At 37.0% G+C, this 22,968-nt stretch overlaps 1 protein-coding gene across 1 annotated transcript; it reads right to left on the bottom strand.

Annotated features, from left to right (window-relative positions):
• Positions 1-146: 146 nt before the first annotated feature.
• Positions 147-22,745, bottom strand: DNA2 (DNA replication helicase/nuclease 2). The gene is made up of 21 exons (XM_075154208.1): positions 22,678-22,745; positions 21,576-21,755; positions 20,486-20,669; positions 18,923-19,068; positions 17,238-17,363; positions 16,134-16,353; positions 15,491-15,608; positions 15,020-15,185; positions 13,548-13,742; positions 12,328-12,558; positions 11,726-11,842; positions 11,524-11,633; positions 10,084-10,193; positions 8,850-9,074; positions 7,477-7,670; positions 7,280-7,369; positions 6,995-7,187; positions 3,078-3,167; positions 2,289-2,471; positions 2,010-2,156; positions 147-1,377 (listed from the first exon to the last, which is right to left on the bottom strand). The coding sequence occupies exons 1-21, from the start codon at positions 22,686-22,688 to the stop codon at positions 1,321-1,323; spliced, it is 3,093 nt and encodes a 1,030-aa protein (XP_075010309.1). The 5' UTR covers positions 22,689-22,745; the 3' UTR covers positions 147-1,320.
• Positions 22,746-22,968: the final 223 nt, after the last annotated feature.

The raw sequence follows: 22,968 nt of genomic DNA, 5'->3' as shown, positions 1-22,968 counted from the left end.
AGAGCACATACACAGTTGATGAAGCAGCATGTATTTTCATCTGAAAAAGAGGATATCCTGTCAACTATTCAAATTATTTTTGTACTGTTCAAAATATTTGTATTATATAAAGCAAAGTATTACACAAAGCAAAGTGTAAACAACTATAACAAAACCAACATAAAATTTTTATTATTTCAAACATTACAAAAGTTAGGGAATAGTTTAAAGAAGAGTGAAAATGCCCACATTTTGTCTGCAACTATATGCACACAACTACTTGATATTGATCCAAGAGAAAACAAATAGTAATGACTTTGAAGAATCAAAAAAATTGATGTTTCCACCAGCAATCTTGGAAAGAAACTTCTCAGTAATAGCCTAGAGTATGAGGTAGTATGAAGAAACTAAAACAGATCTGTCAAGTAAAGGATATTTTATATTGTACTTATGCTATTATCTTTACAAAAAATAGAACCTGAGCATGTAAACTTCTTAGTCTGCATCTCTAGTTTTGTTTCTTGGGAATTTTTTTTGAAGAAAAGACTACAGATCAGATAAACTGAAACCAGAGTTTTACTAGGATCTTCAACTGGGCAGCATTTCACTTTGGCAAATTTATCTGCTAAATATGTTAGTTCATAAAAGGGAATGAAGTGAATCAACATCACATTTCTCAGAAGTATGCAAAAACACGGGATTAGAAAAGTCATCAAGAGCTCTTCATATGAGAGATTAATTACATTATGTATATAAATATAAAAGGCTTCAGTATTTAAAAAAGCAGAAGTACACTTTAAAGAACATGAGGCTTTGAAGGAGAGAAAGAAGTTTTTCCTAATTTTTTTCCAAACAGCACAATACAGCATCTTAATTAGGAATTCTAATAAATGGAATTACTGTATGTAAACTACATTTTAAAGTCTTTAAAACCAAATTGAGCTCAGAAAACTATGACTCAATGCAGCATTCATTTAGCCATCCCCCCCTCCCCGCCTCAAGTGTTTCCCCATTCACTTATGCAGAGAACTGCTTATCAAGATAAAAGTGAATATTGAAGTAGCTATCCAGTATCTGAAGGAACACAACACTTTGTATTTCTGGTTTGTTACAAGTACACCGGTACTAAAACGAGCAGCTTAACAATCGGCTTAAAGAAAGAAGTGTGTACTGTTATTTTACTGAAGGAAAACCTTTAAAATAATTGAATGTGATTTCTGTTTTGGCTTCATTCAGATTAACCAGCGCACATCAGGACTCGCACCTCACTAACAAGTTATTTACATTCAGCAGCACCAGAAGAAAATGCACAAATGCCTGTAAAACCCTCCATCTTCACAATCATAAAATGTTACACTTGTGGATACTTTCATGAGCCCCTGCTGGAAGATTGAAGATGTAGCAAGTTAAGGAAGTAGTTCTCAAGCACAACACACCGCTTTCACAAAAACACAAAACCTGTTTGAATATGTATTGGTGTTTGCAAAGAAAGTAGAAAACGAGGCCTTTCCTATTTAAATAGGAGATGGAAACGCCATAACTAGATCAAACTCTATACCATGCCAGAGAGAAAGAAAAAATGAACAAGTCATCTGAAAGTTACACCATTTTCTATTCTAACAACATTATTCACGAACCATTCTCTCACCAGATGTGTTTAAATGCACGGTATTTCTGAGGAAAACAATCACACTGACATCGAGATGCCAAGAAACTAGGATGATCACAGGAAAAAAAAGCAAAAGCATTAAGCATTAAAAATTCAGGCCTCAAAATTAAAAAAAAAAAGTTGACCTGCAAATCAGCATGGACTTTTTCTAGTTTTGAAGACAGTGAAGATTCTAAACCCATCTATTAGCTTAATCTCAAGTATATTTTGGCCTGTTTAATTAGGACGTTTTGCACTGTGTTGCCAATCAGTGTTAAAAGTACAACCTAAATAATTAAAGATCCTCCCATCCTTCTCTCAAATCTCAGTAAGTCAATCTTACCTTTCCCCTTTCACAAAACAGGGTGGAGAAAAAGGATATCATTGCCTCAGACTGCAAATGGCAGAGCAGTTTCTCTAAAGGAGGATAGCGGCACAGGGTTGGAACACAGCCCACCATGATCAGTTTGTGCTTGGCTCTTGTGATAGCAACATTAAGACGTCGCCAGTCCTTCAAGAGGGCGCCAAGCTGTTAAATAAACATAACTTGCTTTTATTTTTCCTCCTTAAATTTCAGAATTTAATGTAGATAGATGCATTTTGAAAATGAGTGTTTTAACTATTAGAATTGACTGAAACAAAGTTAACATGACCAACTTACATTTTCATCATTACTGTTCCTGACAAAAGATACAATTATGATACTTTTGTCTCTTCCTTGGTATTTGTCTACTGTGTTGACTTCCACTCTGTTCTCCTTCAATTTTGCCATCAAATCAGTGATTGTTTTTAATTGATGTCTGTACGGTGATATAATGCCAATGTCTGAAGGTTTACAGCCAGCCTGAATGAAGAAGAAAAAAAAGAATTGTCACTGCAGTTAGCTTGGGATACTCATCACTGTCAGAAGACCCTCAAGGATTTATTTTTTTTCTAAACAGTGCGTAAGATATTTTATCTACTCTAAGTCTTCAATGGAACTCTAGGTATAACTAGTATTAACTAAAGAAAATAGAAAATATTAGTTACTGCAGGCTCACAAGCTTTGTCTTAACCTAGCACAAAGACAGATATCCTTGAAATCCTCATTTTTCTTTCTCAAACTGTGAGGTGAACATTCAGAACTCCTAGTCTGTACTACTCCTGAAGTTGACGGGTGAAATAAGGAAGAAAGGAAAATCCTCTCCCCTCCCTCACAAGAAAGTCCTCATCTCTTAAAAGATTTGGCATCCAGCTTTTTTTGCATCCCAAATCCAATCAGGCAAAGGACAGGGAACTGAATACAGACCTCAAGCTCCTCACTATACTGACATGTAGCCAACCTTCAATTTATCCTTAAGGTTATCCCGCAAAGAATAACCCAATACATATAGTTGCCATTACTATAGCAATGTAAAAGTGATTAATTATAAAGCTGTCCTTCCGAACAAAGTAAGAAAGTAAAAGATACCTTAATAAATAAGGATGTGAGGAAGAGTACTAGTTTAGCTTCTGTCACATTACTTACACCACCTTTTTCTGCATGTTCTGGTGCTGGGACCTTTAAAAATATAAATGGAAAATAATGACTTTTGCTGTTTACAGTGGCATACTATAATATGATTCCTAACTCACTGTACTGTATGTGTTTTTATAGTAACAGTTTTAATAAAAAAAGGCTAAATGCTAAATTTTACAGAGTATAAGAGCCTATACTGTAAAGAATATTCAGAATATTGCATTTGCAAAACAAGTTGAAACCATCTGCTGAAATGAGTTTCTAGTACTAGCAAGTCACCTTAAGAAACTGCCAGAGCTTGATCATCTGACTTTACAGTTCACACAATATACATAATATGAAAAAACGGACATTTCCCAGCCTGAAAAGGTAAAAGAGCAAACTATATTTTACATGGGATTTTTGTTTTAAGGCTTTCCTTACAGTGATGTTTACAGTGAATTTTCCTTATTTCCATGGCAGAAAGGATTACTTTTTTTTTAATGTTTGAAAGCCTACATTTAAAACTACAGGAAGAACTATCCAAAATGGTAGTACTATATTTAACTTCCAAATTTTTTTTAAAAAGTATTCACTGAATTTACCATTTCTTAACTATTAACTCCCTTTCCCTGCATCATGTATGAATGAGACCAGAAAGCCAGGAACAAGCTTAGAATGGAAACTCTTGTCATTTCAGTATCACAGTTTTACAATTTATTCTCTTTGCTTAGCTCTTGCCTTCTCTAAAGTTTAAGTAGTATCATTAGCAATGAACATGTCCCTGATGTTATCCTTCCAGTAAACTGGCAGGCAGCTAAACATCTGGGGTCAAGTAACAAACCTCTTTAATCAAAAACAGTCTAAAACTGAGCATACATTAAACCGCTTTCCAGCTCTGAATTCCATGAACTACCTTACTCGTTTACTGCCATTTACTACTTCATCCATTCCACTATTTGCCTCTAATACTAGTTACATACATCAACTTTGTTTTCTTAGATGCCACTTTGTTCAGATTTCGTTCTAAATTTTTATGACAGCATTGCCACTTAAAATGGGAGGTGGTATAGTCTGACTTAAAGCAATACTCTCAGAATCCTATTACAACCAGTTTTACTTCTCTGAACAACCACCCCAATATCATCTGAATGGCTGAATCTGGAGATAACTATAATGTTTAACATGTGGGTAAAGTAATACATAGTTAATACTTGTAAGAGTATTCCAGGTAAGTGGTATCTGCTTGCTAGAGCAGTACCACTGCACATGTATAGAACCTGACAGTGTACAATATGCATCAAAAGCTTCACAAATCCAGGAATTCAACTGACTGGGTAGCTCATTAAGTGTAATCTATGTTCAATGCCTAGCACACCAATGCACTGCAAATGAAAAAAAACAAATCTAGTAGAGCTTGACAAACCCATACGCGACCTCGCTGCAACTCTATACAGCGGTCTTCTCAAGGCAGCACGTATGTATATTAAGAGTAGGCTACTGCATCCACAAGTTTATTTTCGGATTCCAGCTACATGCAAAAAAAGTAGTCTATATTGTGCTGCTTAAGTAGGGTAATACATACTTCAGCAAGAATCATATTTTTCTGCAACATGTCCTCCAAGCTTCTTTTGCACGACATAGTGTGTTTTCAGTACGTTGTGTGGATTACAGAAGCAGAAAATATTTTCCTTCATATTAGAAGATTCCATTGCCTTTTCCAAAAAAGCAGTTTCTCCATAGCTTGCGCCTCAACAGCTACACAGCTTAATACTTACTGTAAGCTAACTTGTTTTTACACTGCCATCATACACTCAATCTAACTGTTGTTATGGCCTGTCATATCACAACTGAACTAAGAGCTATACTGTTATAGCTGTGCTGTTTGGTTTTTTGTTGTTGGATTTGGGTTTGGGGGGGGGGGAGTTGGTTTTTTTGTGTTGTGGTTTTTTTTTTTTTAATTCACTATTCTGAAAACATCACACCTAAGAAGGCTCCAAACTTGCATGCACTCAAGTTTTCTTCAAGCAGAAAAGCATTGTTTTAATGAACAGTTGGTTTCTATTCACACTAGCATTAGTGCAGCCAAAAACTATACAAAAACTATTTTAGAGGAAAAAAGTTCTAAAAGCTAGGTCATGTTTATGATAACACATGCTTACATTTATATTTATTATGTTTGCATAGTATACCAAAAAAAAAAACCCAACAAAAATAACTTTAGCCTAGAATTACTTAGAAGACTAGCATTAAATTAAGGATACAGTTTTTCAACATTCAGACCCAAGCTGTCAGAGGAAGTGCAGACTGACACAGGGTTTGGCAGAAAAGGAACAAATAGATTTCCAATGACTGTCACAAACATGTCACATTATTAAACAGAAAACAATAGAGGCTTTTTTCTTTTTTTAAAAAGTGAGCATAATAAATGCAAGCTTCCTAGTGGTGTCGTATGATATTTTTTCCTCTCCTTTCTCCCCTTTTGCATCCCCCCCCAAATATGTTTCTTCAGAAGCTTTTCTTGGTTACACTACGAACAACAGTATACAGGGAAAAAACACTATAAAGTCAAAGAAAATAAAATAAATGCTGGTTTTGTTTGATTTTGTGTTTGGTGGGGGGTTTTGGGTTGGGTCCCCCCCACACTTTTCCCCCCTCCCCCTCTATGACTACCACAATACACAGAGTTTTGACAGGAAGTCCAAAAAGAGATATGACATTATTGCCTAATGTCTCAATAAAACCAAGACTATTTTGGAAAGTGAAACTTTCCTGCTGGTTCTACAAACAGAACAGCTGTCTTATACTCCAGATGGGCTTTCTAGGGAAGAAAAAAATTAAAATGGAACAGAAACTCTAGCTTTCACATTACCAATTTTGGGCTGATTAATAGATGAACAGTGTATCAGCCAGTTTCCTGTTGGAACAAACATCTTCCCTGTTGTCTGACCAGTTGTCTGCTTTTCTGTGAAAGGGACAGCAGCTATTGAGGCATGCCTGGAAAAGGTCCCCCTGTTTAGTTTATGTATTGTTAGAAGCTTCTCTAAGTCACTAAAGTAAACACTGTGTTTCTTTTTAGATCATTGAAGAGATTCTATCAGAATTGCTATAAAAAAAAAAATTAATCCTGTAGAATGTCCTGGAGAGCGCAGATTGGGGAGTTCTTTCCAGGGTCAGCATAAAAGATCATCAGTTGATACAATTATTGGCAAAACACAGTATTAATAGGAATCAACACAAAACCTGTTAGAGAGGAAGATAAACTCAAATCTTCATAATCCAGTCACTAACTACAGTGACAGCAAGTTCTACAGACCACAAATACGTACTAATTTATTAATCTTTTTCCACGTGCATTTAAACTCCTCTTCATTTTAACCTAGAAGTCAGTTCTTATCCATTCCAGAGTTTCTTTTTCCTGGCAAAAATTAGAGTCTCTATCTAAGCCAACTTACTCCTCCCTCACACTGTAAAATTCAATTGAGAATTACAATTATTCCTGCCACTGGCACACAGCTTAGACACCACTGACCCTCAGCCGCTGGAAATGAGGTCATTCTACAGTTGCAAGGGCATCCAATATGGCTACACATTGAGCTACATTCTGTACATGAGAACAAAGTTTATAGTACATTCAATATTTTTCTGAAATATTATCTGAATTAAACTTTTCAGCTGCTCTTAGATGCAATGTTTCCAGCAGTAGCTGTACCCCCCAATTGATCAGCTATACTAACAACATTTTTGCACATTTTACATGTAACTACAAAACCATTTTTTAAAGTTACATATTTTACCCTACCTAAGATATATGAAATTTTACATGTTGACTGTATTGAGAACTTGCATCAAAAATACAATTTTGAAAGGAGAAACTTAACAAATTTTACCTTCTCTGTGTTCAGAAAACACACAGGTGTGTCTGGATCAAGTACTTCTTTCAACCATGTTCTTGAAGCATCTGCAAGCTCCAGTTTCATTTTTTTTAGGTTGGGCAAGTTAACAGTAGCATTTGACACCTTCTCTGAGCCACATTCCAGTTTGCCTTCATACACTAACATGTTACTCAGTGACATAATTTTACTAAAGATTTAAAAAACAAGAAAAGGCATCAAATCTTGCAGTTTCAATCCCACATTAAAAATCTCAATGTAATAAATAAAAGTTTAAAATACCTATTCATTCTGTATTGCACAGTTAATTGGACAACAGCATTTTGGTTTTGTTCCAGCCTTTTAAATAAGCTTTCACTCATGCCAAGATCTCTGTTACAAAACAAACGAGGAAAAAAAAAAAAGTGTCAAGCAAAATATTGCAAGAGCCTTGCCAGAATTCATGTTACTAATAATTGTCCAGCAGCATTTTATCTTACCTTGCTTCTGCGTTCAGTACAAGTGGAGGCAGCTGCTGATGATCCCCTACCAGCACAAACCTTTTGGAGCAGAAGAGCGGGCCCAGACAGATGAGCTGGCTTATTTGGGAAGCTTCATCAACTATACAGAAATCAAATTGCTTCTGAACAAAGATGGGGTGATTTACTCCCATGCAAGACGTTGCTACCACTGGCTGAAAATTGAGACACACTTTAAGGATAAGATACACCTTATATCTTTTAGCACTACATTTTCAAAGTTAAGAGAAAAAATAATCTTTCCCATTAAACTAAACTAAAATGTAAGATAAAATAAATCAAATTATTAATCCTTGAAATCAGACCAGCACACCTTGCATACATATTGGCCTCACATATTCTTGCATCAATTGCAAATGACAAAGAAAAAACAGCTCTAGAACAGACTGTAGTAAATAACTCGCTCCTGCCATGTGTTCAGAGCGATATCAGGTTCTATGCATATACAATTCATGGAGTGTGCTGAAGCAACCACCTTAGAAAACTATGTGTTTTGCTTTGGTTTTTTTAATTCCAAAAAGATAAATCAACAGCAGCACAGTTCTTCCCATCTTTGTGCTTCCACTACAATCTGAAATGACTAAAATATGAAACGTTAAGTCACTTCCCTTATGACTTCAATCATTTCCCTGCAATGCCCATGAACAAAAAAGTAAATGGTGGCTTTTGCAATGTTGGCATTTACTCCAACTACCATGAAGATTCGTTCTTTCAACGAATTTAATTTGAACCTGCTACTGACTCAGTTTACCCAGCTCCCATTACAGTCCTTTGCATTTACATTCACGCAGGCAGCACTAATCTTTCAATCAGAAATTAGTGTTTGACTAGATCAGCTCCACAGCACACCACTCTTCCTCTTCCCCACCCTCTGATTGTACAAATGGCACAACTAGCACAAGTGGGAGGGGAAAAGGGACAAACAGGAACAATATGTCAATAAAGATAAAGGAGGTTGCAGCAGTTAATCACCTCCCCCTTAATGGATAAATCTGTCAAGGAACCACAGTTTAGGAGAGCATATATATGTAAACAATCCAACACAAGATCTCAGATAAAAGCACTGGAGCCTTTGGGAATTATTACTTACAATGATTAGTTATTTTATGTAGACATAAAAAATTATTTTCAACTTTCAGACTGTTAATATTGGTCATTATTGGCTATAAAGAAATTGAAGTGATGCAGAAATCGAGTATCTTTTTCAGCTCAGATTTCTCACACCAGTAACACATCCCTGGGATGAGTTCCTTCTCTGCAGCATCTGAACAACCAGAATACTAATTGTAATTATCCTTAATATTTTGCAGGGCTAGCAAAAACACTTTTCTTACCTGACTGCTATAGACCTCTTCCAAATCCGATACAGATTTAATTGATTTGGACCTGCAAATTTCTTCCTCTGTAAATTTCTGTATATCTGGATGAACTTTCTGAGCTCGCCCCAAGCGCAAGAAACCAACTTTGAATTTGGCTAGCTTTAGCAGGATATTGTCTACAGCAGTGTGTGTAAAACTAGTCAGAAGAACACTGAAGCCACAAGCAGAAAGAATTCTCACCTAATGAGTGGAAAAGGGAAAGAAAAGAGAAAAAAATATTAGTTTACACACAAGAATCAGCAATCCCATGTTTGACTGGGTAAAAAAACCCAAGAAGTTTCAGAGGAAGCCAAGAACAAGTATGACTTCATTTATATCAGTCTTGCTGGTCAGATCTGCCAGTTAGCTATTGTCAATGCAATTTGGGCAACAGACCTGATGGTTCTCAAACAGCAGGCTTACTGTGCATGCTGCAAACAGCGAGAGCTAAGAACATCCATGCACACTCACAAACTGCACTGAAAAGAAGGAACTGCACTCTAAAGATCCCCACTGTAAGAAGAAGTCATGCAGCCCATTCCCACAAACTGTTCTCCATGACAATTTAGCCACAACAAATTCCGTGGAATGAGCTGATCTGATAATAGCAGCAGCTACTTGCTCTCCAGCCTCCTCTTTCCCCACGAGTTGATGACAACTGGAAGTGAGATGACATTGCTATGTCACGAAAAACTCACTCAGCCCACCGCCTGAATCCAGTATGCTCCTGCGGCCCATTCCTGGGGAAGGAGAACCACCAACTAGAGGAGATGGCTACCAGGCTGCACATAGCTTCAGCACCGTGGGTTTATACAATTTGCAATGGACAAGTTACTGACTTCCCCAAGGAGTCCCTATTTTTGAGCTGTAACTCAGAATTTGAGGACTTGCTGACATTTGGGGTCAAAGAATTTTAACATTAAAGTGTCACAGAAGTGATTAAATATCACACTTCAATCTCCTCCCTCCCACATATATTCCTACACAAGCAAAAGAGAATCCTCCACAAACTCCACAAAATACATTTTTAGTTCTACCAAATATAAGTTCTTAAGTAAAAGGAAATGTTTTCTTCTTTGAAATTATGCAGACACCAGTAAAGTAAGTTATGACAATTAATTTTGGACAGTATGCTTTATACACAGTTTGTTTAATGCTCTCCTCCAAATCTCACCAAAAAAAATTTAAACATCAAGGTACATGATCTTACTAGAGCACATATTGTAGTAGTTTTTCCTGTTCCAGGCATACCCACAATAAGCGTGTAGTCTTTTGAAAGTAGCACTTGTTTCATTGCCTGTTTCTGAGGCTTATTCAGACCTTTAAACAAGAAAAATAAAAATTAAATGTCTATACTTCATAATCATTATAATGATTGCTAAAGTTAATAAAATGAAACTATAGTTTCCTCCTCCACTAAAGCCCTTAAAGAAAAGAATTGAGCAGAGTAAGTCTGTAGGTTCTAATGAAGTAATGATATTAAACATAATATACAGACAAGTAGTACAGGGTCTGCACTACAGTCCTAGAAATAAATCACTGAAGACATCTTTATTCTTAGATCTTTTGTGACTTTTTTCTAATACCCTAAATGACCACCTCCACATGATATCTTGTACGCACATTTCTATTTTACCGTACCCACTTCCATGTTCAAACACATGGCTCACAGCAAAGGGAAATGTACTGCACATATAGCATCATCTTGATTAGAAGAAATGTTACATCAGAGCTGTTTTTCCCTAGTCTGATGCAAATAGGCAGCACGTTCCAGCTATTTGGACTAGGCAAAGCTCAAGTAAAAAAATTAGAAACATCTAGGTTTATTGCTGCCTTTCTGTAAACAAAATATATGGCTTGCAAGTACGGGAAGACAGAGTTCTCCCTGTCTTCCACTATTTCTTAATCAATCGTTCTTGAGTTTCAGAATAACTGCCTTCCTCTCATTTTCTATCCTTTCAGCAGTTTTCCAGGAAGCTGGGCGAAATTCTTATTTGAAGTAGTCCTCAAAGCAACAAGACATCTTTCAGTCTTCAGACTGAGTTTTTATAAAAAGTTCTACTTGCTCTAAGAGAATTCCGTTAAGTTTGTGTTTTCACAGACAACTCTGACAGAGAACAATGAAGTTTTTTCATCGAATGAGACATTGCCAAATACCTAAACAAATTTTAGTTTGGTTTTTTTTTTTAATAAGGAAAAAAAAAAAAAGAGTGCCACAAAGCATCCCACGCTACAGAGTAGCCAACAGTCAGCAAGAGTGATTATACAAGTGAATGCTCACACCAAAGCCCATCTCCTTCCACTCCCTCAAAGTCTGCCTCCTCTATGCCAAGAGCCTTCCCTGCTCCCTGTTCCTTCCTTTTGTAAAGGTTAGAGAGGTAGTCATATGGCACTTTATTTGAAACTGCAAGCTGCAGCAACTAATAAAAGTAAAATAAAGTTCTAATCACATATCTGGTCATGTCTTCCAACTAGTTTATGACTAATTTAATCACAGGAAGACATGCAAGGTAAGAATTTGGTTTTAATTTTTAAGCCGAAAACTATCACTGGACCCCAAAGTAGGAAAATACCCTTATATTTACTGTCATAAATGCTTTGGCTATAGATATGTACTAAACAGAGGACTGTGGGGAAAACCACTTTGTACCCTTTAAAATATTTGCAACAGTTTCCTTTGCTTCTGGAGGAAGGACAGAGCTCAAATGCTGAATAAAACGTGGTTTGTGGAAGTCAATTATCAAGTTGCGGAGCCTTTCACTGTGGATAAAAAAAATAAGAATCAAAAGTTACCAGTTGAGAAACTTTATCTGAAAATACTGAAAGTGTGAAATTAATTTGATTTTTCATACCTGACTGGGGAATCTTTCATCAATTTAGAAAGGTTTTCAAAGGGAACTCCTATACCAAAATCTCCTTCTTCGTGATCCAACCTAAATATGGTGTTCTTGGGGAGGTTTGACAAATTCCTGAAGGATGACAGTAACATGGAAAAAATAATTCTGTTTACAAGCAGCATGTTGATGATTAAAGACTTATTACCAAGTGTTAAGTGATACCCCCTATCAGAATGAAGCAATAGCTAGAACACACACTACTAACCGATCTAAATAAAACATGATCAGAGCCCAATTTAAAGATAATATAGTCTGAATAATGAAAGTTACTATTAACATAGTAATCACAGTATCTATATAGTTCTCATGCTGGAGACATAAGTAAATGGAGTTTGCAAGCATGCTTTTACTCGAACAACCTAGTTAAATAGACAGGTATGTACACTGACCAAGTATTGACATTTTCAATCAAGATACAAGAATTTCCAAAGGGTACTTCCCCAAGCCCAGCAAGAAGAGTCAGACCATGTCAGAGCTTTTTGGACACCTAGAAGTACCCTTCCTGAAGCCAGTATCATAGTGTCTTCAAACAGATATTTTTCCTTTTGTTCTATTACCTGCCCAACAAACAGGAGACTTTCGTCACACTGACTTCTCTAACATATCCAGTAGCCAAACCAAGTAAACCATTTTCCTCTCCACTCACAACCACTCTGTCACCAACCAAGAGGTTTGTTCCAGGTATGGCACCATTTTTACGTTGGAAAAAATGTAGATACTGTCCCTCGGAAATTTCCTGCACTTGATCAATTCTGATCATGTTTCCAACACAATCTCCAGCCTTCTCTCTGTGAAGATATTAGAAAAAGAAATATATTTGAATATTAAGATCCTCTCAGTAAGAGCAATATTAAAAAAAAAACCACACAAATAAAAAAACCACACCACCCACAACCAACCACCAAAACCAAAACACAAAAACAAAACAAAAAAAATCCCCAAACCAACAAAAAAACAACAACCCAAACACACACAACAAGAACCAGGAAGATTAAACAGTCACTTTACAACAGCCACTTTGACCAGAAAGTGATTGTAAAAATACGTAGAACCCATGTACTTTTTCCAAGAACAGACTCTGATATTTAGGCTAAAGTTATCTATAATTTCCTGTTAAAAAAACAAATACTGAAATGTATGGATCCACTTCACTAAGATGTTCCATATTTGTTTATGGAGTTGCTTGTTTTACTTAAAACAACTCAGCTACATTTCACTTCTACAGATGCCTTGAAATGGGCCTACAAACCATCAACTGTTTTTTCCACAGCTGCTGGACTAGGTGATATATAATAACATGCTACTTCAGCCAACAAGAGCCTTTAGTCTGCTTTCACCCACGTTCATAGCCACACCTAGAAGTATGGTCCAAAAATGCATCTTTCTTTGTCAAGTAAACCCTCAGGAAACCAGCGCAATGAGCTGGGCTCACAGTCAGCACCCAGCCTCAGCCCCCAGAGACACAAACGAAACAGAATTATATCACTTTTGCTTCTGAAGACTGAGGCTGCAGTTTGCTACTTCCTATGTGTGACTTCACAACAACAAAAAACAAAATATCATATTGCAAACACAAAACCAATAAATCTAGTAGGCTAATGTCTCCGTTAGGTCACATGTCACAAAAAACCTACCTAGGCAAGCAGCATATTTGACTACTTGTACAAGCGCTAGAAAACACCTAGTTTTCCTTGTATTGAAAACACAAGTTGACAATGCCTCATTTGCAGTTACCGAAGGGAGCATCATTTGTACCAGGTTAGAAATTGCATCTTACCTTTCCAAAGAAGGTATCATCCATATATTTTTGTATCCCTTCTTATCCTCTCCATTTTGCAGCTCCAAGGTTAACATTAGATACCACAGCCTGAAATACTCTAAGTGGGAGGGCTTCAGGTGCTGGGTCTCTCTTTCAATAATGGGTACCATAGCAGGAGGAAAAGTCACGCTGGCCATCTTTTGTTCTACAGCTCTAAGAGTAGAACCAAATACAGTAAAGAGTCAACTTGTATCTTTTTTCCTTGCAAGTCTATATGTACATAATGCCAATCTAAATATATACTGTAACATAGCAGATAGATTAATCTATCATCACCGAAATAAAGTTAAATCTGTATCCTTTGTTCATATGAACAATCTCATATTAGTAACTTTACATCACCTCTATGATTTTGAATTAATAAGGACAGTAAGTTAGTCAAAGGCCAATTAAAGACATTTCAAGGATAGTACTGTATACATTTAGATAGTTGATTTTTTTATCCCTTTTTTGTAACATATGAATACTATATTGAGATTTAGCTAAGTGAAGGGGATTTAATAGTTAATACACAAGCAGACTTCAAGCCAATTTATCTCAAAACTAAGTATCAATAGACATTATACCTAATCACGTATACAAAATGCGACCAAAGAGAAAAGTTAGTTCAGAAGTGAATAGCTACCCAGTTAGTAATAATCCTGTTGCTGTAACAACTGAATATTAGAAGTACTATTTCACAAAAACTAGTTTACAGAAACATATCATGTATGCCCAAAAAGCTAGCTCCCTCAACATACACTTTTACCCCTACAATTTTAAAAACAATGAGGCATTATATTTACACAAGACCACCCCAAAAGCTCTCCTGTTCTAACATATCTCATGTGATCTCTTCAGCATACAATTTTGGTTCCGTTTTTTGTGCAGCATAAAGACAAGACTAAAACTTATAACAGTTTTTAAAACAATTCAATAACTTTATGTGAAAATTTATCAAATATTTTCTCATGACTTCTCTTTAACAGGAGATGCAATAACACTTCAGCAGAGTAATACCACTGTATCATTACTTGTGTGATACCCTACAGGGAAACAATCTTCTACAGAGTCAAAGTGAAAGAGATGTTATCCAGCCATAACTAAGCCTCAAAAGACTGCCCATTTCAAAGAGTTGCAAGAATATAGCTTTTTAAAATCATAATTATTATCAACTTAGATAAAACAGAAATCTGTTATCATCATCAAGTACTTTGTTGAGACTTATCTCAGATTTTGTCTCGCAGAAAGTGTATCTGAGCGAACACATTAAGTCTCTGCGAGATCAGGGACTTGCACTATAAAAGCTGCAGTGGGGTCTACGGAACATTCTTTTGGGGTGCAAGAGTCCTCAATAAAGTAAGAAACTGTCAAACACAAAAATGAAATCACAGTATCAAAAGCGACAGTTATTCAAGCTTATGTAAAAACAGGAGTCAAACTTTTTTTACCTGCTGTATAGAAAGCAATTGTGTATTTGGGAGCAATATTTACAGGCTTGACCGTCATCAATTACAGGAGGCAAAGCAGCAAGCTGTGACTGCTGTCTTCCCACGGCAGATTTATACGTACTGTGCGTTAAGTAGAAGGCCACATGGTTTCTTAACTTCATTAATTCTGTCAAGAAAAGAACAACTTAAGCTGATGTTCTTTTTGGGTTTGTTGGTAATAATTTCTAACTTAAAACTAGCCATCAACTTTTTAGTCAGCTAAGAAGTGAGTATTCATATAGCAAAGTCCTAGTGGAGTATTAATAAAACAATTAAGTTTTTAACATAAGTTTATTGGAATTAGTAACATTATAGCAAGTGATACATCTCCAAGTACAGATATGTTCCTGAGAGTAAACTTTATAACTATTACTAAAATGTTGCATTTTAATTAAAATAATTATGGTTTCTGGGGAAGGGGAACAACTTTACCTCTTCGGTCCATGCGAGCTCCAGAAACAGGGTACATAGTACCAGTTTTAAGATAAAGAAGAAATCCAGCTTCAGGATCTACTCTCCGTTCTAAATTCAACAGTGTATACAGAATAACCTGCAAACATTATATATAAACTTATTACAATGTATTAAAAACAAAATAGGTTATAAGCTGTATTTAGCTTTTCCATAATTTATATGGTTAAGCAGCCATTGCTACCACAATGCAGAATGGTGGTAGAATCTAGAAGCCGTAAGTAGTAAGCACCTAACTAATGATTTCGATTAAAATGCATCTTCCTCAACAAAAGCTTAGAACAAGGCTACTACCTCTAGATCAGGCCAGCTATCTGGAAAGATGTACGACACTAATTCCTGAAGCAGTCTGCCTCAACCTAATACTTGAATATAGTAGGAAGAGAACATAAATGTGTTTGAAAGCGGTAAATGTATATACATCTCACTCCCCAGTTCACTTTCATTTTGTATCAGCAGCTTTGGACGTGCCAGGATCTGCCATCCATAAATCTAGATTACACCACATAAAAACAAAGTGTTTCACATTAATAAGACAAAATAGGTCATCTCATAAAATAAAAAAGTATACATGATAGTGAAATTAGACATTTGGTTTTTGTACCTGACTTCTGTGCTCTATGGAGTTAGATTCCTTGCCAGACTTGAGCTCTAATGGCATTATCCTAGACTGTACTCCGGACTGGCGATGGATTTTCACCCTGGCTGTAACATCAATCTTTCCCTTCAACCCAAACCTGGGAGACCAGATATTCTCTTCAATGTCTAAGATATCTACAATCTCTACCTTAGAAGAGAAATCTTCTGGTTTTTCACCACTTGACCTAGGACGAAAATTAAATCAGAAGTTAAAAATTTCCCTTAATTCTTAATATTTAAATATTAAAATGTGTTGTAATTAAATATTTACTATTTGTGCATTATAAGCACTCTTTAGGCACTAATTTTACAAATAAAATGCATTGAGTCTCACTCAGACTATCTTCCCATTACAGAGGAGCATCATAACAGAAAGTTACCTTAAACTGCACATTGGCATGTGGTTTTGCTATTCACCTAAGTTTCAAAGTTAAAAAAGAATCTTAAACTGGTTTTAATAGTTTTTGGCCTTTTCTGAATAACCACACTCTAAAACACTTCGTTTCTTCAAAGTTTAATGATACACACTGGAAAGTAGCATATAGATTTTACTCAGACCTGCCGTTTCACTGAAACTTTAACACCCTATGGCTATTACCATTAACAGCAAGAAGCCACAGACAAGAAGAGCTCAGCAGCAGTTGAGTAAAATCACCATTTCACTGATAAACTGTTATCTTAGCGAAGAATCACATTTGATTAACAAGTAGTTCCACATTCTGATTTGTAGTCTTGCACATATTTACAGTAACTTCTAGCTTAGTCAGTAGACCAAATATGCTTGCTTTTCTAATTACTAAAATGTCTACTTCGTACCACACTGTTTACAAGGATTTTAAAACCAATAAGACTTTTTATGTCAGTTCACCCTCAGTCTTAATGTCTTCCCCAGTACTCAAAATGGCAGCTAAAAATGCAGCTCAAGATTAGCTATTTTGGCAGCGAAGCCATGAATTAGCTCCATATCACTGAACAGATTTGCATTCAAAGTGTTGTTCTAAAAATTAAAAGTGAACCAAACAAGATATACAACTTAAAAGAGTTTTAACTTTTAATTCTGGCTTCTTACAGTTTTAGTTGCATTTTATTTTGGTTAGCTGGATTGTGCATGAAGTCTTCCGCCCATTTAAAAAATGATGGCAAATATTCTTCCACCTCCTGCATTATTTCTGTTTGTTTCAGATTTAAGTGATACCTGAAAAATAAAGCCATGCACATTAAGGAGACTGAAGTATTAGATTTGCTGCTGGTATTAATAAGATTTTGTCTCAAGTAGCAACAAGATTAATGGAAATAACTGTCAAGTTTTAATAAACACCTATAAATTGTAGATAATGACAGATTTATTAAGGTTTAACTCGATTAATTCATAAAACTATAACTGAACATCCATTACAAAAGATGGAACACACTACGTTTGTTTCTGATGTAACTTTTGAAACAACAGGTGTAGCACAATGAAAGCACCAGCACAGTAGATGTGATGAAACAAAACTAATAGCTAGACTGCAAGAAAGAAATACCAGACTCACGCATTTAAAAATGGGTATTCCTAAGCTTTATGCAAAATTGAAAACATTAAAAAAAAATTTAAAAAGACCATTTGCTTTTTGTCTGAATACACTGATCTGCTACTTGGTCTTCACATACATTTTGACAGGCGTCAGACCATTTTAATTGGAAAGGAATCATGATCCTCTGCAGTTGCTACAGTTACAAATACACAAGAAAGCAGAAGTCTTATTAAACAGAACCTAATCATGTGGCATTAGATAATTCAGTGCTGGCATTCACTGGAAATAATGTCATTATTCTACAGCAACAGAGAAATACAAGTGGGTTTTGCACAAAAAGGTTGATACAAGTGCAAATGACCACAGCCAGACTTACGTAACTTACTTTTCAGTCCCAACAAATAGTAGCCTACATAGACAAAGAGGAATTGCAAATCAACAGTTTCAGAGAGAGAGGCCCAGAGTAACACAAAAGCCTTTAAGCAATCTTAGCAGTCACAATTCAAAATACCTACGTTCATAACAGAACTAGAGTAATAAATCTTATTACAATTTTAACTTCCAACTCGTCTGGGGCTAACAGATACTGACATTGCCCAACACATAATTTATAATATTCTATATATAATTTTTTTACATGACTTGAATTAGTTTTTCATCAAGTCTGCAGTATAATCTTAAAACTGACAGCCATTCATCTTGCCATTTTCTGACGGAAATATGAAGACTATTAATTTGGCTAGCGTTTCTATCAGCTTTGCAGAGAAAATAAATTAAAGATCCTCTAACAACTGAGCCATTACGTAACCTGATACAGAACATGAAAATATCAGACATCTCAATGCTTGGTCAGTCACAAGTTTCTAGTTCTTCTCCTGAGGATCAAAATTAATTATGCTCGTCACATTTAACTCAGCTTTGGGAGATGCCTGGAAATCTAAGGTTACAGGCACAAACACTCCAACCTGTTTGGTCTGAAAGAAAAAAAACCCATAAATATAGTTACTCCAGAAGCATAGTTCAGATTATAGAAGTAGCTCAACAGGGAAGGCAAATTAAATTACATTATGAAACAGAGAATTATCTTACTAAAAGATACCCAAGTTTCACTAAGCAAGGTCATTTGGCAGAATATACTCCCAATGCTAGTGCTACATTTTTTAAATTAGAACTTTATCTGCTAGTTCAAGTGTTCCTACCCTGTCTTCCAAACATAAAAGACACCTGCAATGCTACTTACATTTCTTTGAGATACTTTTGTCCATACACAATCTTATTTGCGAGTTCTTCTACTTTTTCTCGTGCCAAGTTATTTGTTACCGATTGCTGGAAAATTTCATGAAGAATTGTACCAATGAGTGTTTGGCGCGAAGCAGACTCAGAGCCCTGCAACAGATGTTATAGAACACACACACACACATATATATATATACACACACACGAAGATTTACGCCCACTTCATGCCAACTTTTCTACAAAATGTCTGGTTTTTATTTGCTGCACACAATGGACTGCACTTATTTAATTGCAAGATCATAAGAGCTTTCAACTCACTAATTAATATCTATTCAAACCTCACTGTGAAAACAGCCAAATTGAAATGGGTCTCTCCTATTGCTTTATCTTATTTTTATCCCAACCCTGATAATGTTAGGATACAACCCTTTTGTGATTGACGGGTGAGAAACAAAGGCACAGATTAAAATGAATTTTGAGCAAGTTCTCCCTGTGGGCAGTATTAACAGCAGTATTTCCTAATGCAAATATTTACCTTTACTATCTTACAGATTTTTTTGCACGTAGCAGTTTCCTGTGTGTTACCAACTCACACAAAATGATTCCAAGTATCACCAAAATGGCTCAGAAACCCATCTAAGCATCACCAGATCTCTGTAGACTCATAAGAATTGAAAGTGGTAGTAAGTTATGACCTCTGCATGAGCCACCACCAAACAACTGGAAATCTAATCACTGTGGTTTCAGTACTTACTGGTATCTTTTACAGACCTGGGACTTGTGGGTTGCACTCAACTGGTGGATGGTGTTATCCCAGAGTCAGGACCCTCTGCATTGTCCCTTCCAAACGATTAATTTATTCCCATTACTCCTCTAATGAAGGGCTGACACCATTTCACAGTCTTAATCTCCAATACTTAATTTTCATGTTTCAGTCACAGGCTCCCAGCCAGCCTGTTTACCACTCCATTACAATTCCCTTGCCCGTTGGATTTATATTCCTACCATGTCTGGAAGTTTTCCTCAGCTGAAACTGGCAGCTGTTGCTTCTCTGCCTTTCACATATCAGCAAGGTCACTACCACAAGAAACTTTTCCTCTTTCCAAGTTCCAGCAGCTGGATTCAGATTCCAGAGTTTGCCCACACCAATTCTTAACTGAATTGGCTGGGTTTTGCAGAGGCTTTTAACTTGGCCAAGTGTGGTTATGTTTTCATATGGTTGACAAGAGGCACATCCCTCACAAAGGATTCATATCCACACAAAACGTGGCAAGAGATTATCAAAAAAGTTGCCAGAATTTTAAGTGGGAAGACTGTTTCTTTGTCCCATTAACTGTATTAAGAATACAGGATTATTTCAGCCGCAATTCTCAAAAAACACAGGAATTTCAACCAGAGACAGACAGTTTCCATTCTAAAGTATTCTATGTTGTAAACATTATGAATAGCTAATAACAACATTTTGCAATACAGCATCTCAGCCAGTTTTAGTATATTGAGCTAAACCACCAGTCTCAATGGAACAGTAACCCATTAATAGGCTTGATGCTCTACAATTAACACTTACCCTAAACCTTTCACTCAGCACTGCTCTTCTCATACATCGAATACTATTTGATATTGTAGTGCCAGAAAGCAGCAGATCTGGGTAAAGAACCAGGTATCCAGACTGTTCATTTATGACCCAGGTACCGGAGCTACACTCCCCTTCTAAATGAATGATGTCTCCTGGGACAACCGGAACAGACTCCCTATAACGTAATACATTTGAACAACCATTTGCAAACTATGGACACAACATATTAGAAATTATACATTAATATATCAGATTCAACACACTTTGAAACAGGAGGTTATTGTGATTCTTTTTTAAGAAGTTGACCTAAATAAGTTCTGAAAGTAAATAAAGGAATTTTTACTGACAAAACTTTGATAATTCTGAGTACTGGGTCATGCATCAGGACAGCCTGAATGTAGGGAAATCCTGCTGACTTCAAGTCATTCCAGATCCATTTCAGTATCATTATGTTTTAAATTGGCATACTACTTTTTCATTACATGAGATCTACCTTTTTACTTAACAATTCTACTTGTTTCAGAAGCACAAAAGTTCAGAAGCAGTGTTTCAAAAGACTAAGCTTGTCTTTTCTTCTGTGACACACTATGCAATGCAAACACCTAAATTAGAATCCTATCCTCACTTGAAAAAGCTTTTGCAGTAAAGCTCAAGCTAAGGTGATTTTAACAGACTGTATAAAACCTCATGTTTTACAGACATAGCTTTGTACATTTATATGTACAATGAGGGTACATAATTTAGAAGAACACTTCCAATTGTCCAGACAAAAGTGTTGTTAAGACAACACTTAAACAAAATAGCCTGCTTAGAGTTTATTGTCTTGCTGTTTGTTAGTACAAAGACAAATTAAAACTTTAAGGTAGCAATATCCACTCAACACAAGTTACATGACATCAGTTCTCTCAAGATGAATATCCATTACACTAATATACTGATAATATTACATTAGATGATATTTCAGGATTTCGTATCACTTTGAAGACAGTGAAACTCATCTCACAGGCAACACAAAGAAAATTGACTTAATAATCCGGTATTTCATGCTCTTTTCAGACATCTACATTTCTGTATGGATTACCAGCCACTCCTAAGAATGCACAGTTCTGTATCTTCCAGGGACTGAGACGCTGTAATTGTCAAGTGTTTCTCAGGGTCGCTTCCGTTTCTCTGTATTACGCTGACTTCCAACACACGGTATCTGTTGTTCAACCCATTCCTATGTATTGGGTCAGGGGAGGCAGTCACTTTCTTCTGAAAACTGAAGTAACAATTCATTAATGTAAAGACATGATGCTATTTGAAAAGAAAACAGCCAACCCATATACAAGAAGAGGGAAAGTTTCAAGTATAAACCCAACTTTAACCCTCTTCAATTTTTATATACATCTAGTGTGGTTTTTTTAGTTCTATACAGGTAGACTGTAGGAAATCTTCTCTCTGGTAATGTTTCCACATTGTTTCTTTGGATGACAGGGATGAAAACCAAGCATTTGAATATATGAGACATAAGGAAGGAGACATAAATATTAAGTAAGTTGTATTTATTACAGCTACTGCTTCCTTTTGGTGTCCATATATTCGTATTCATTTAGAAGTTAATTATAACTGCACTGCACCCCTGTGCTTGTGAGAAAGCTTGTATCTCTTTGAACACTGTAAAGCACATAAGAATTCCCACAATCACCCAAGCACATCAGACACAGAGAACTAACTTTTCCCCCCCTTAACCTCAACGTAAAGATAATTAGAAAACTGATATTCAAGGTTCATTTTTCATCTGGCCAATGGCCAAAATTTCAGACAGCGCGGTCAGGCCAGCCACTCTCCTGACACCGAACGCTGCCCGCTAGAGCTCCCGGGCGCAGGCAAGGACCGAGCTCACACAGGTAGGCTGCCCTGCCCAGCGCAAATACCAGTTACCCGCTAAGCAGCGGCGAGTTCCTTTCACCGATTATTCCAGGCAGTCCCGAGCGCTTCCCACCTCTCCCCCACCCCCGAGGAAGGCCTGTGCCGCCCCGTCCCCGCTCCGGCGGCCCTCAGGACTCCTTTCCGCCTTCCCATACCCGGAGCCGGAGGGGCCGGGAGAGGCAGAGAGGGGCGCGAGAGCTTTAAATTTCAAAACCCCCGCGCTCGCGGCCGTCTCCGCCCCCTTCTTCTTCCCCCCCGACTCGGCCGCTAACCTCTCCGCCATGAGCAGGTCCTCTGCCGCGCACGGCTCGTCCCGCCTCAGCTCCACGGCCCAGCCCGCACCCCGGCCCCGACGCGAACAGACAGGTAAATGCGGGTCCCCCCAGTCCCGCGCCTCACAAAACCCCGCCCCCCGCCAGGGCGCAGGCGCAGTACAGTACAGTACAGTACAGCCGCATTCCCTGCCCGCCTCCGGAGAAGCCCCGCCCCTGGTCCCTCCCAGCTCGGCCACTGGCGGGGAGAGAGCTAGCACAGCCAATGGGAGGTGCCAGGAGGGCGGTTCT

The sequence above is a fragment of the Calonectris borealis genome, chromosome 7, assembly GCF_964195595.1.
Source record: "Calonectris borealis chromosome 7, bCalBor7.hap1.2, whole genome shotgun sequence".
Taxonomy (NCBI): domain Eukaryota; kingdom Metazoa; phylum Chordata; class Aves; order Procellariiformes; family Procellariidae; genus Calonectris; species Calonectris borealis.
Note: the sequence above shows the minus strand (reverse complement) of the source record. Positions and strands in the feature narration are given on the sequence as shown.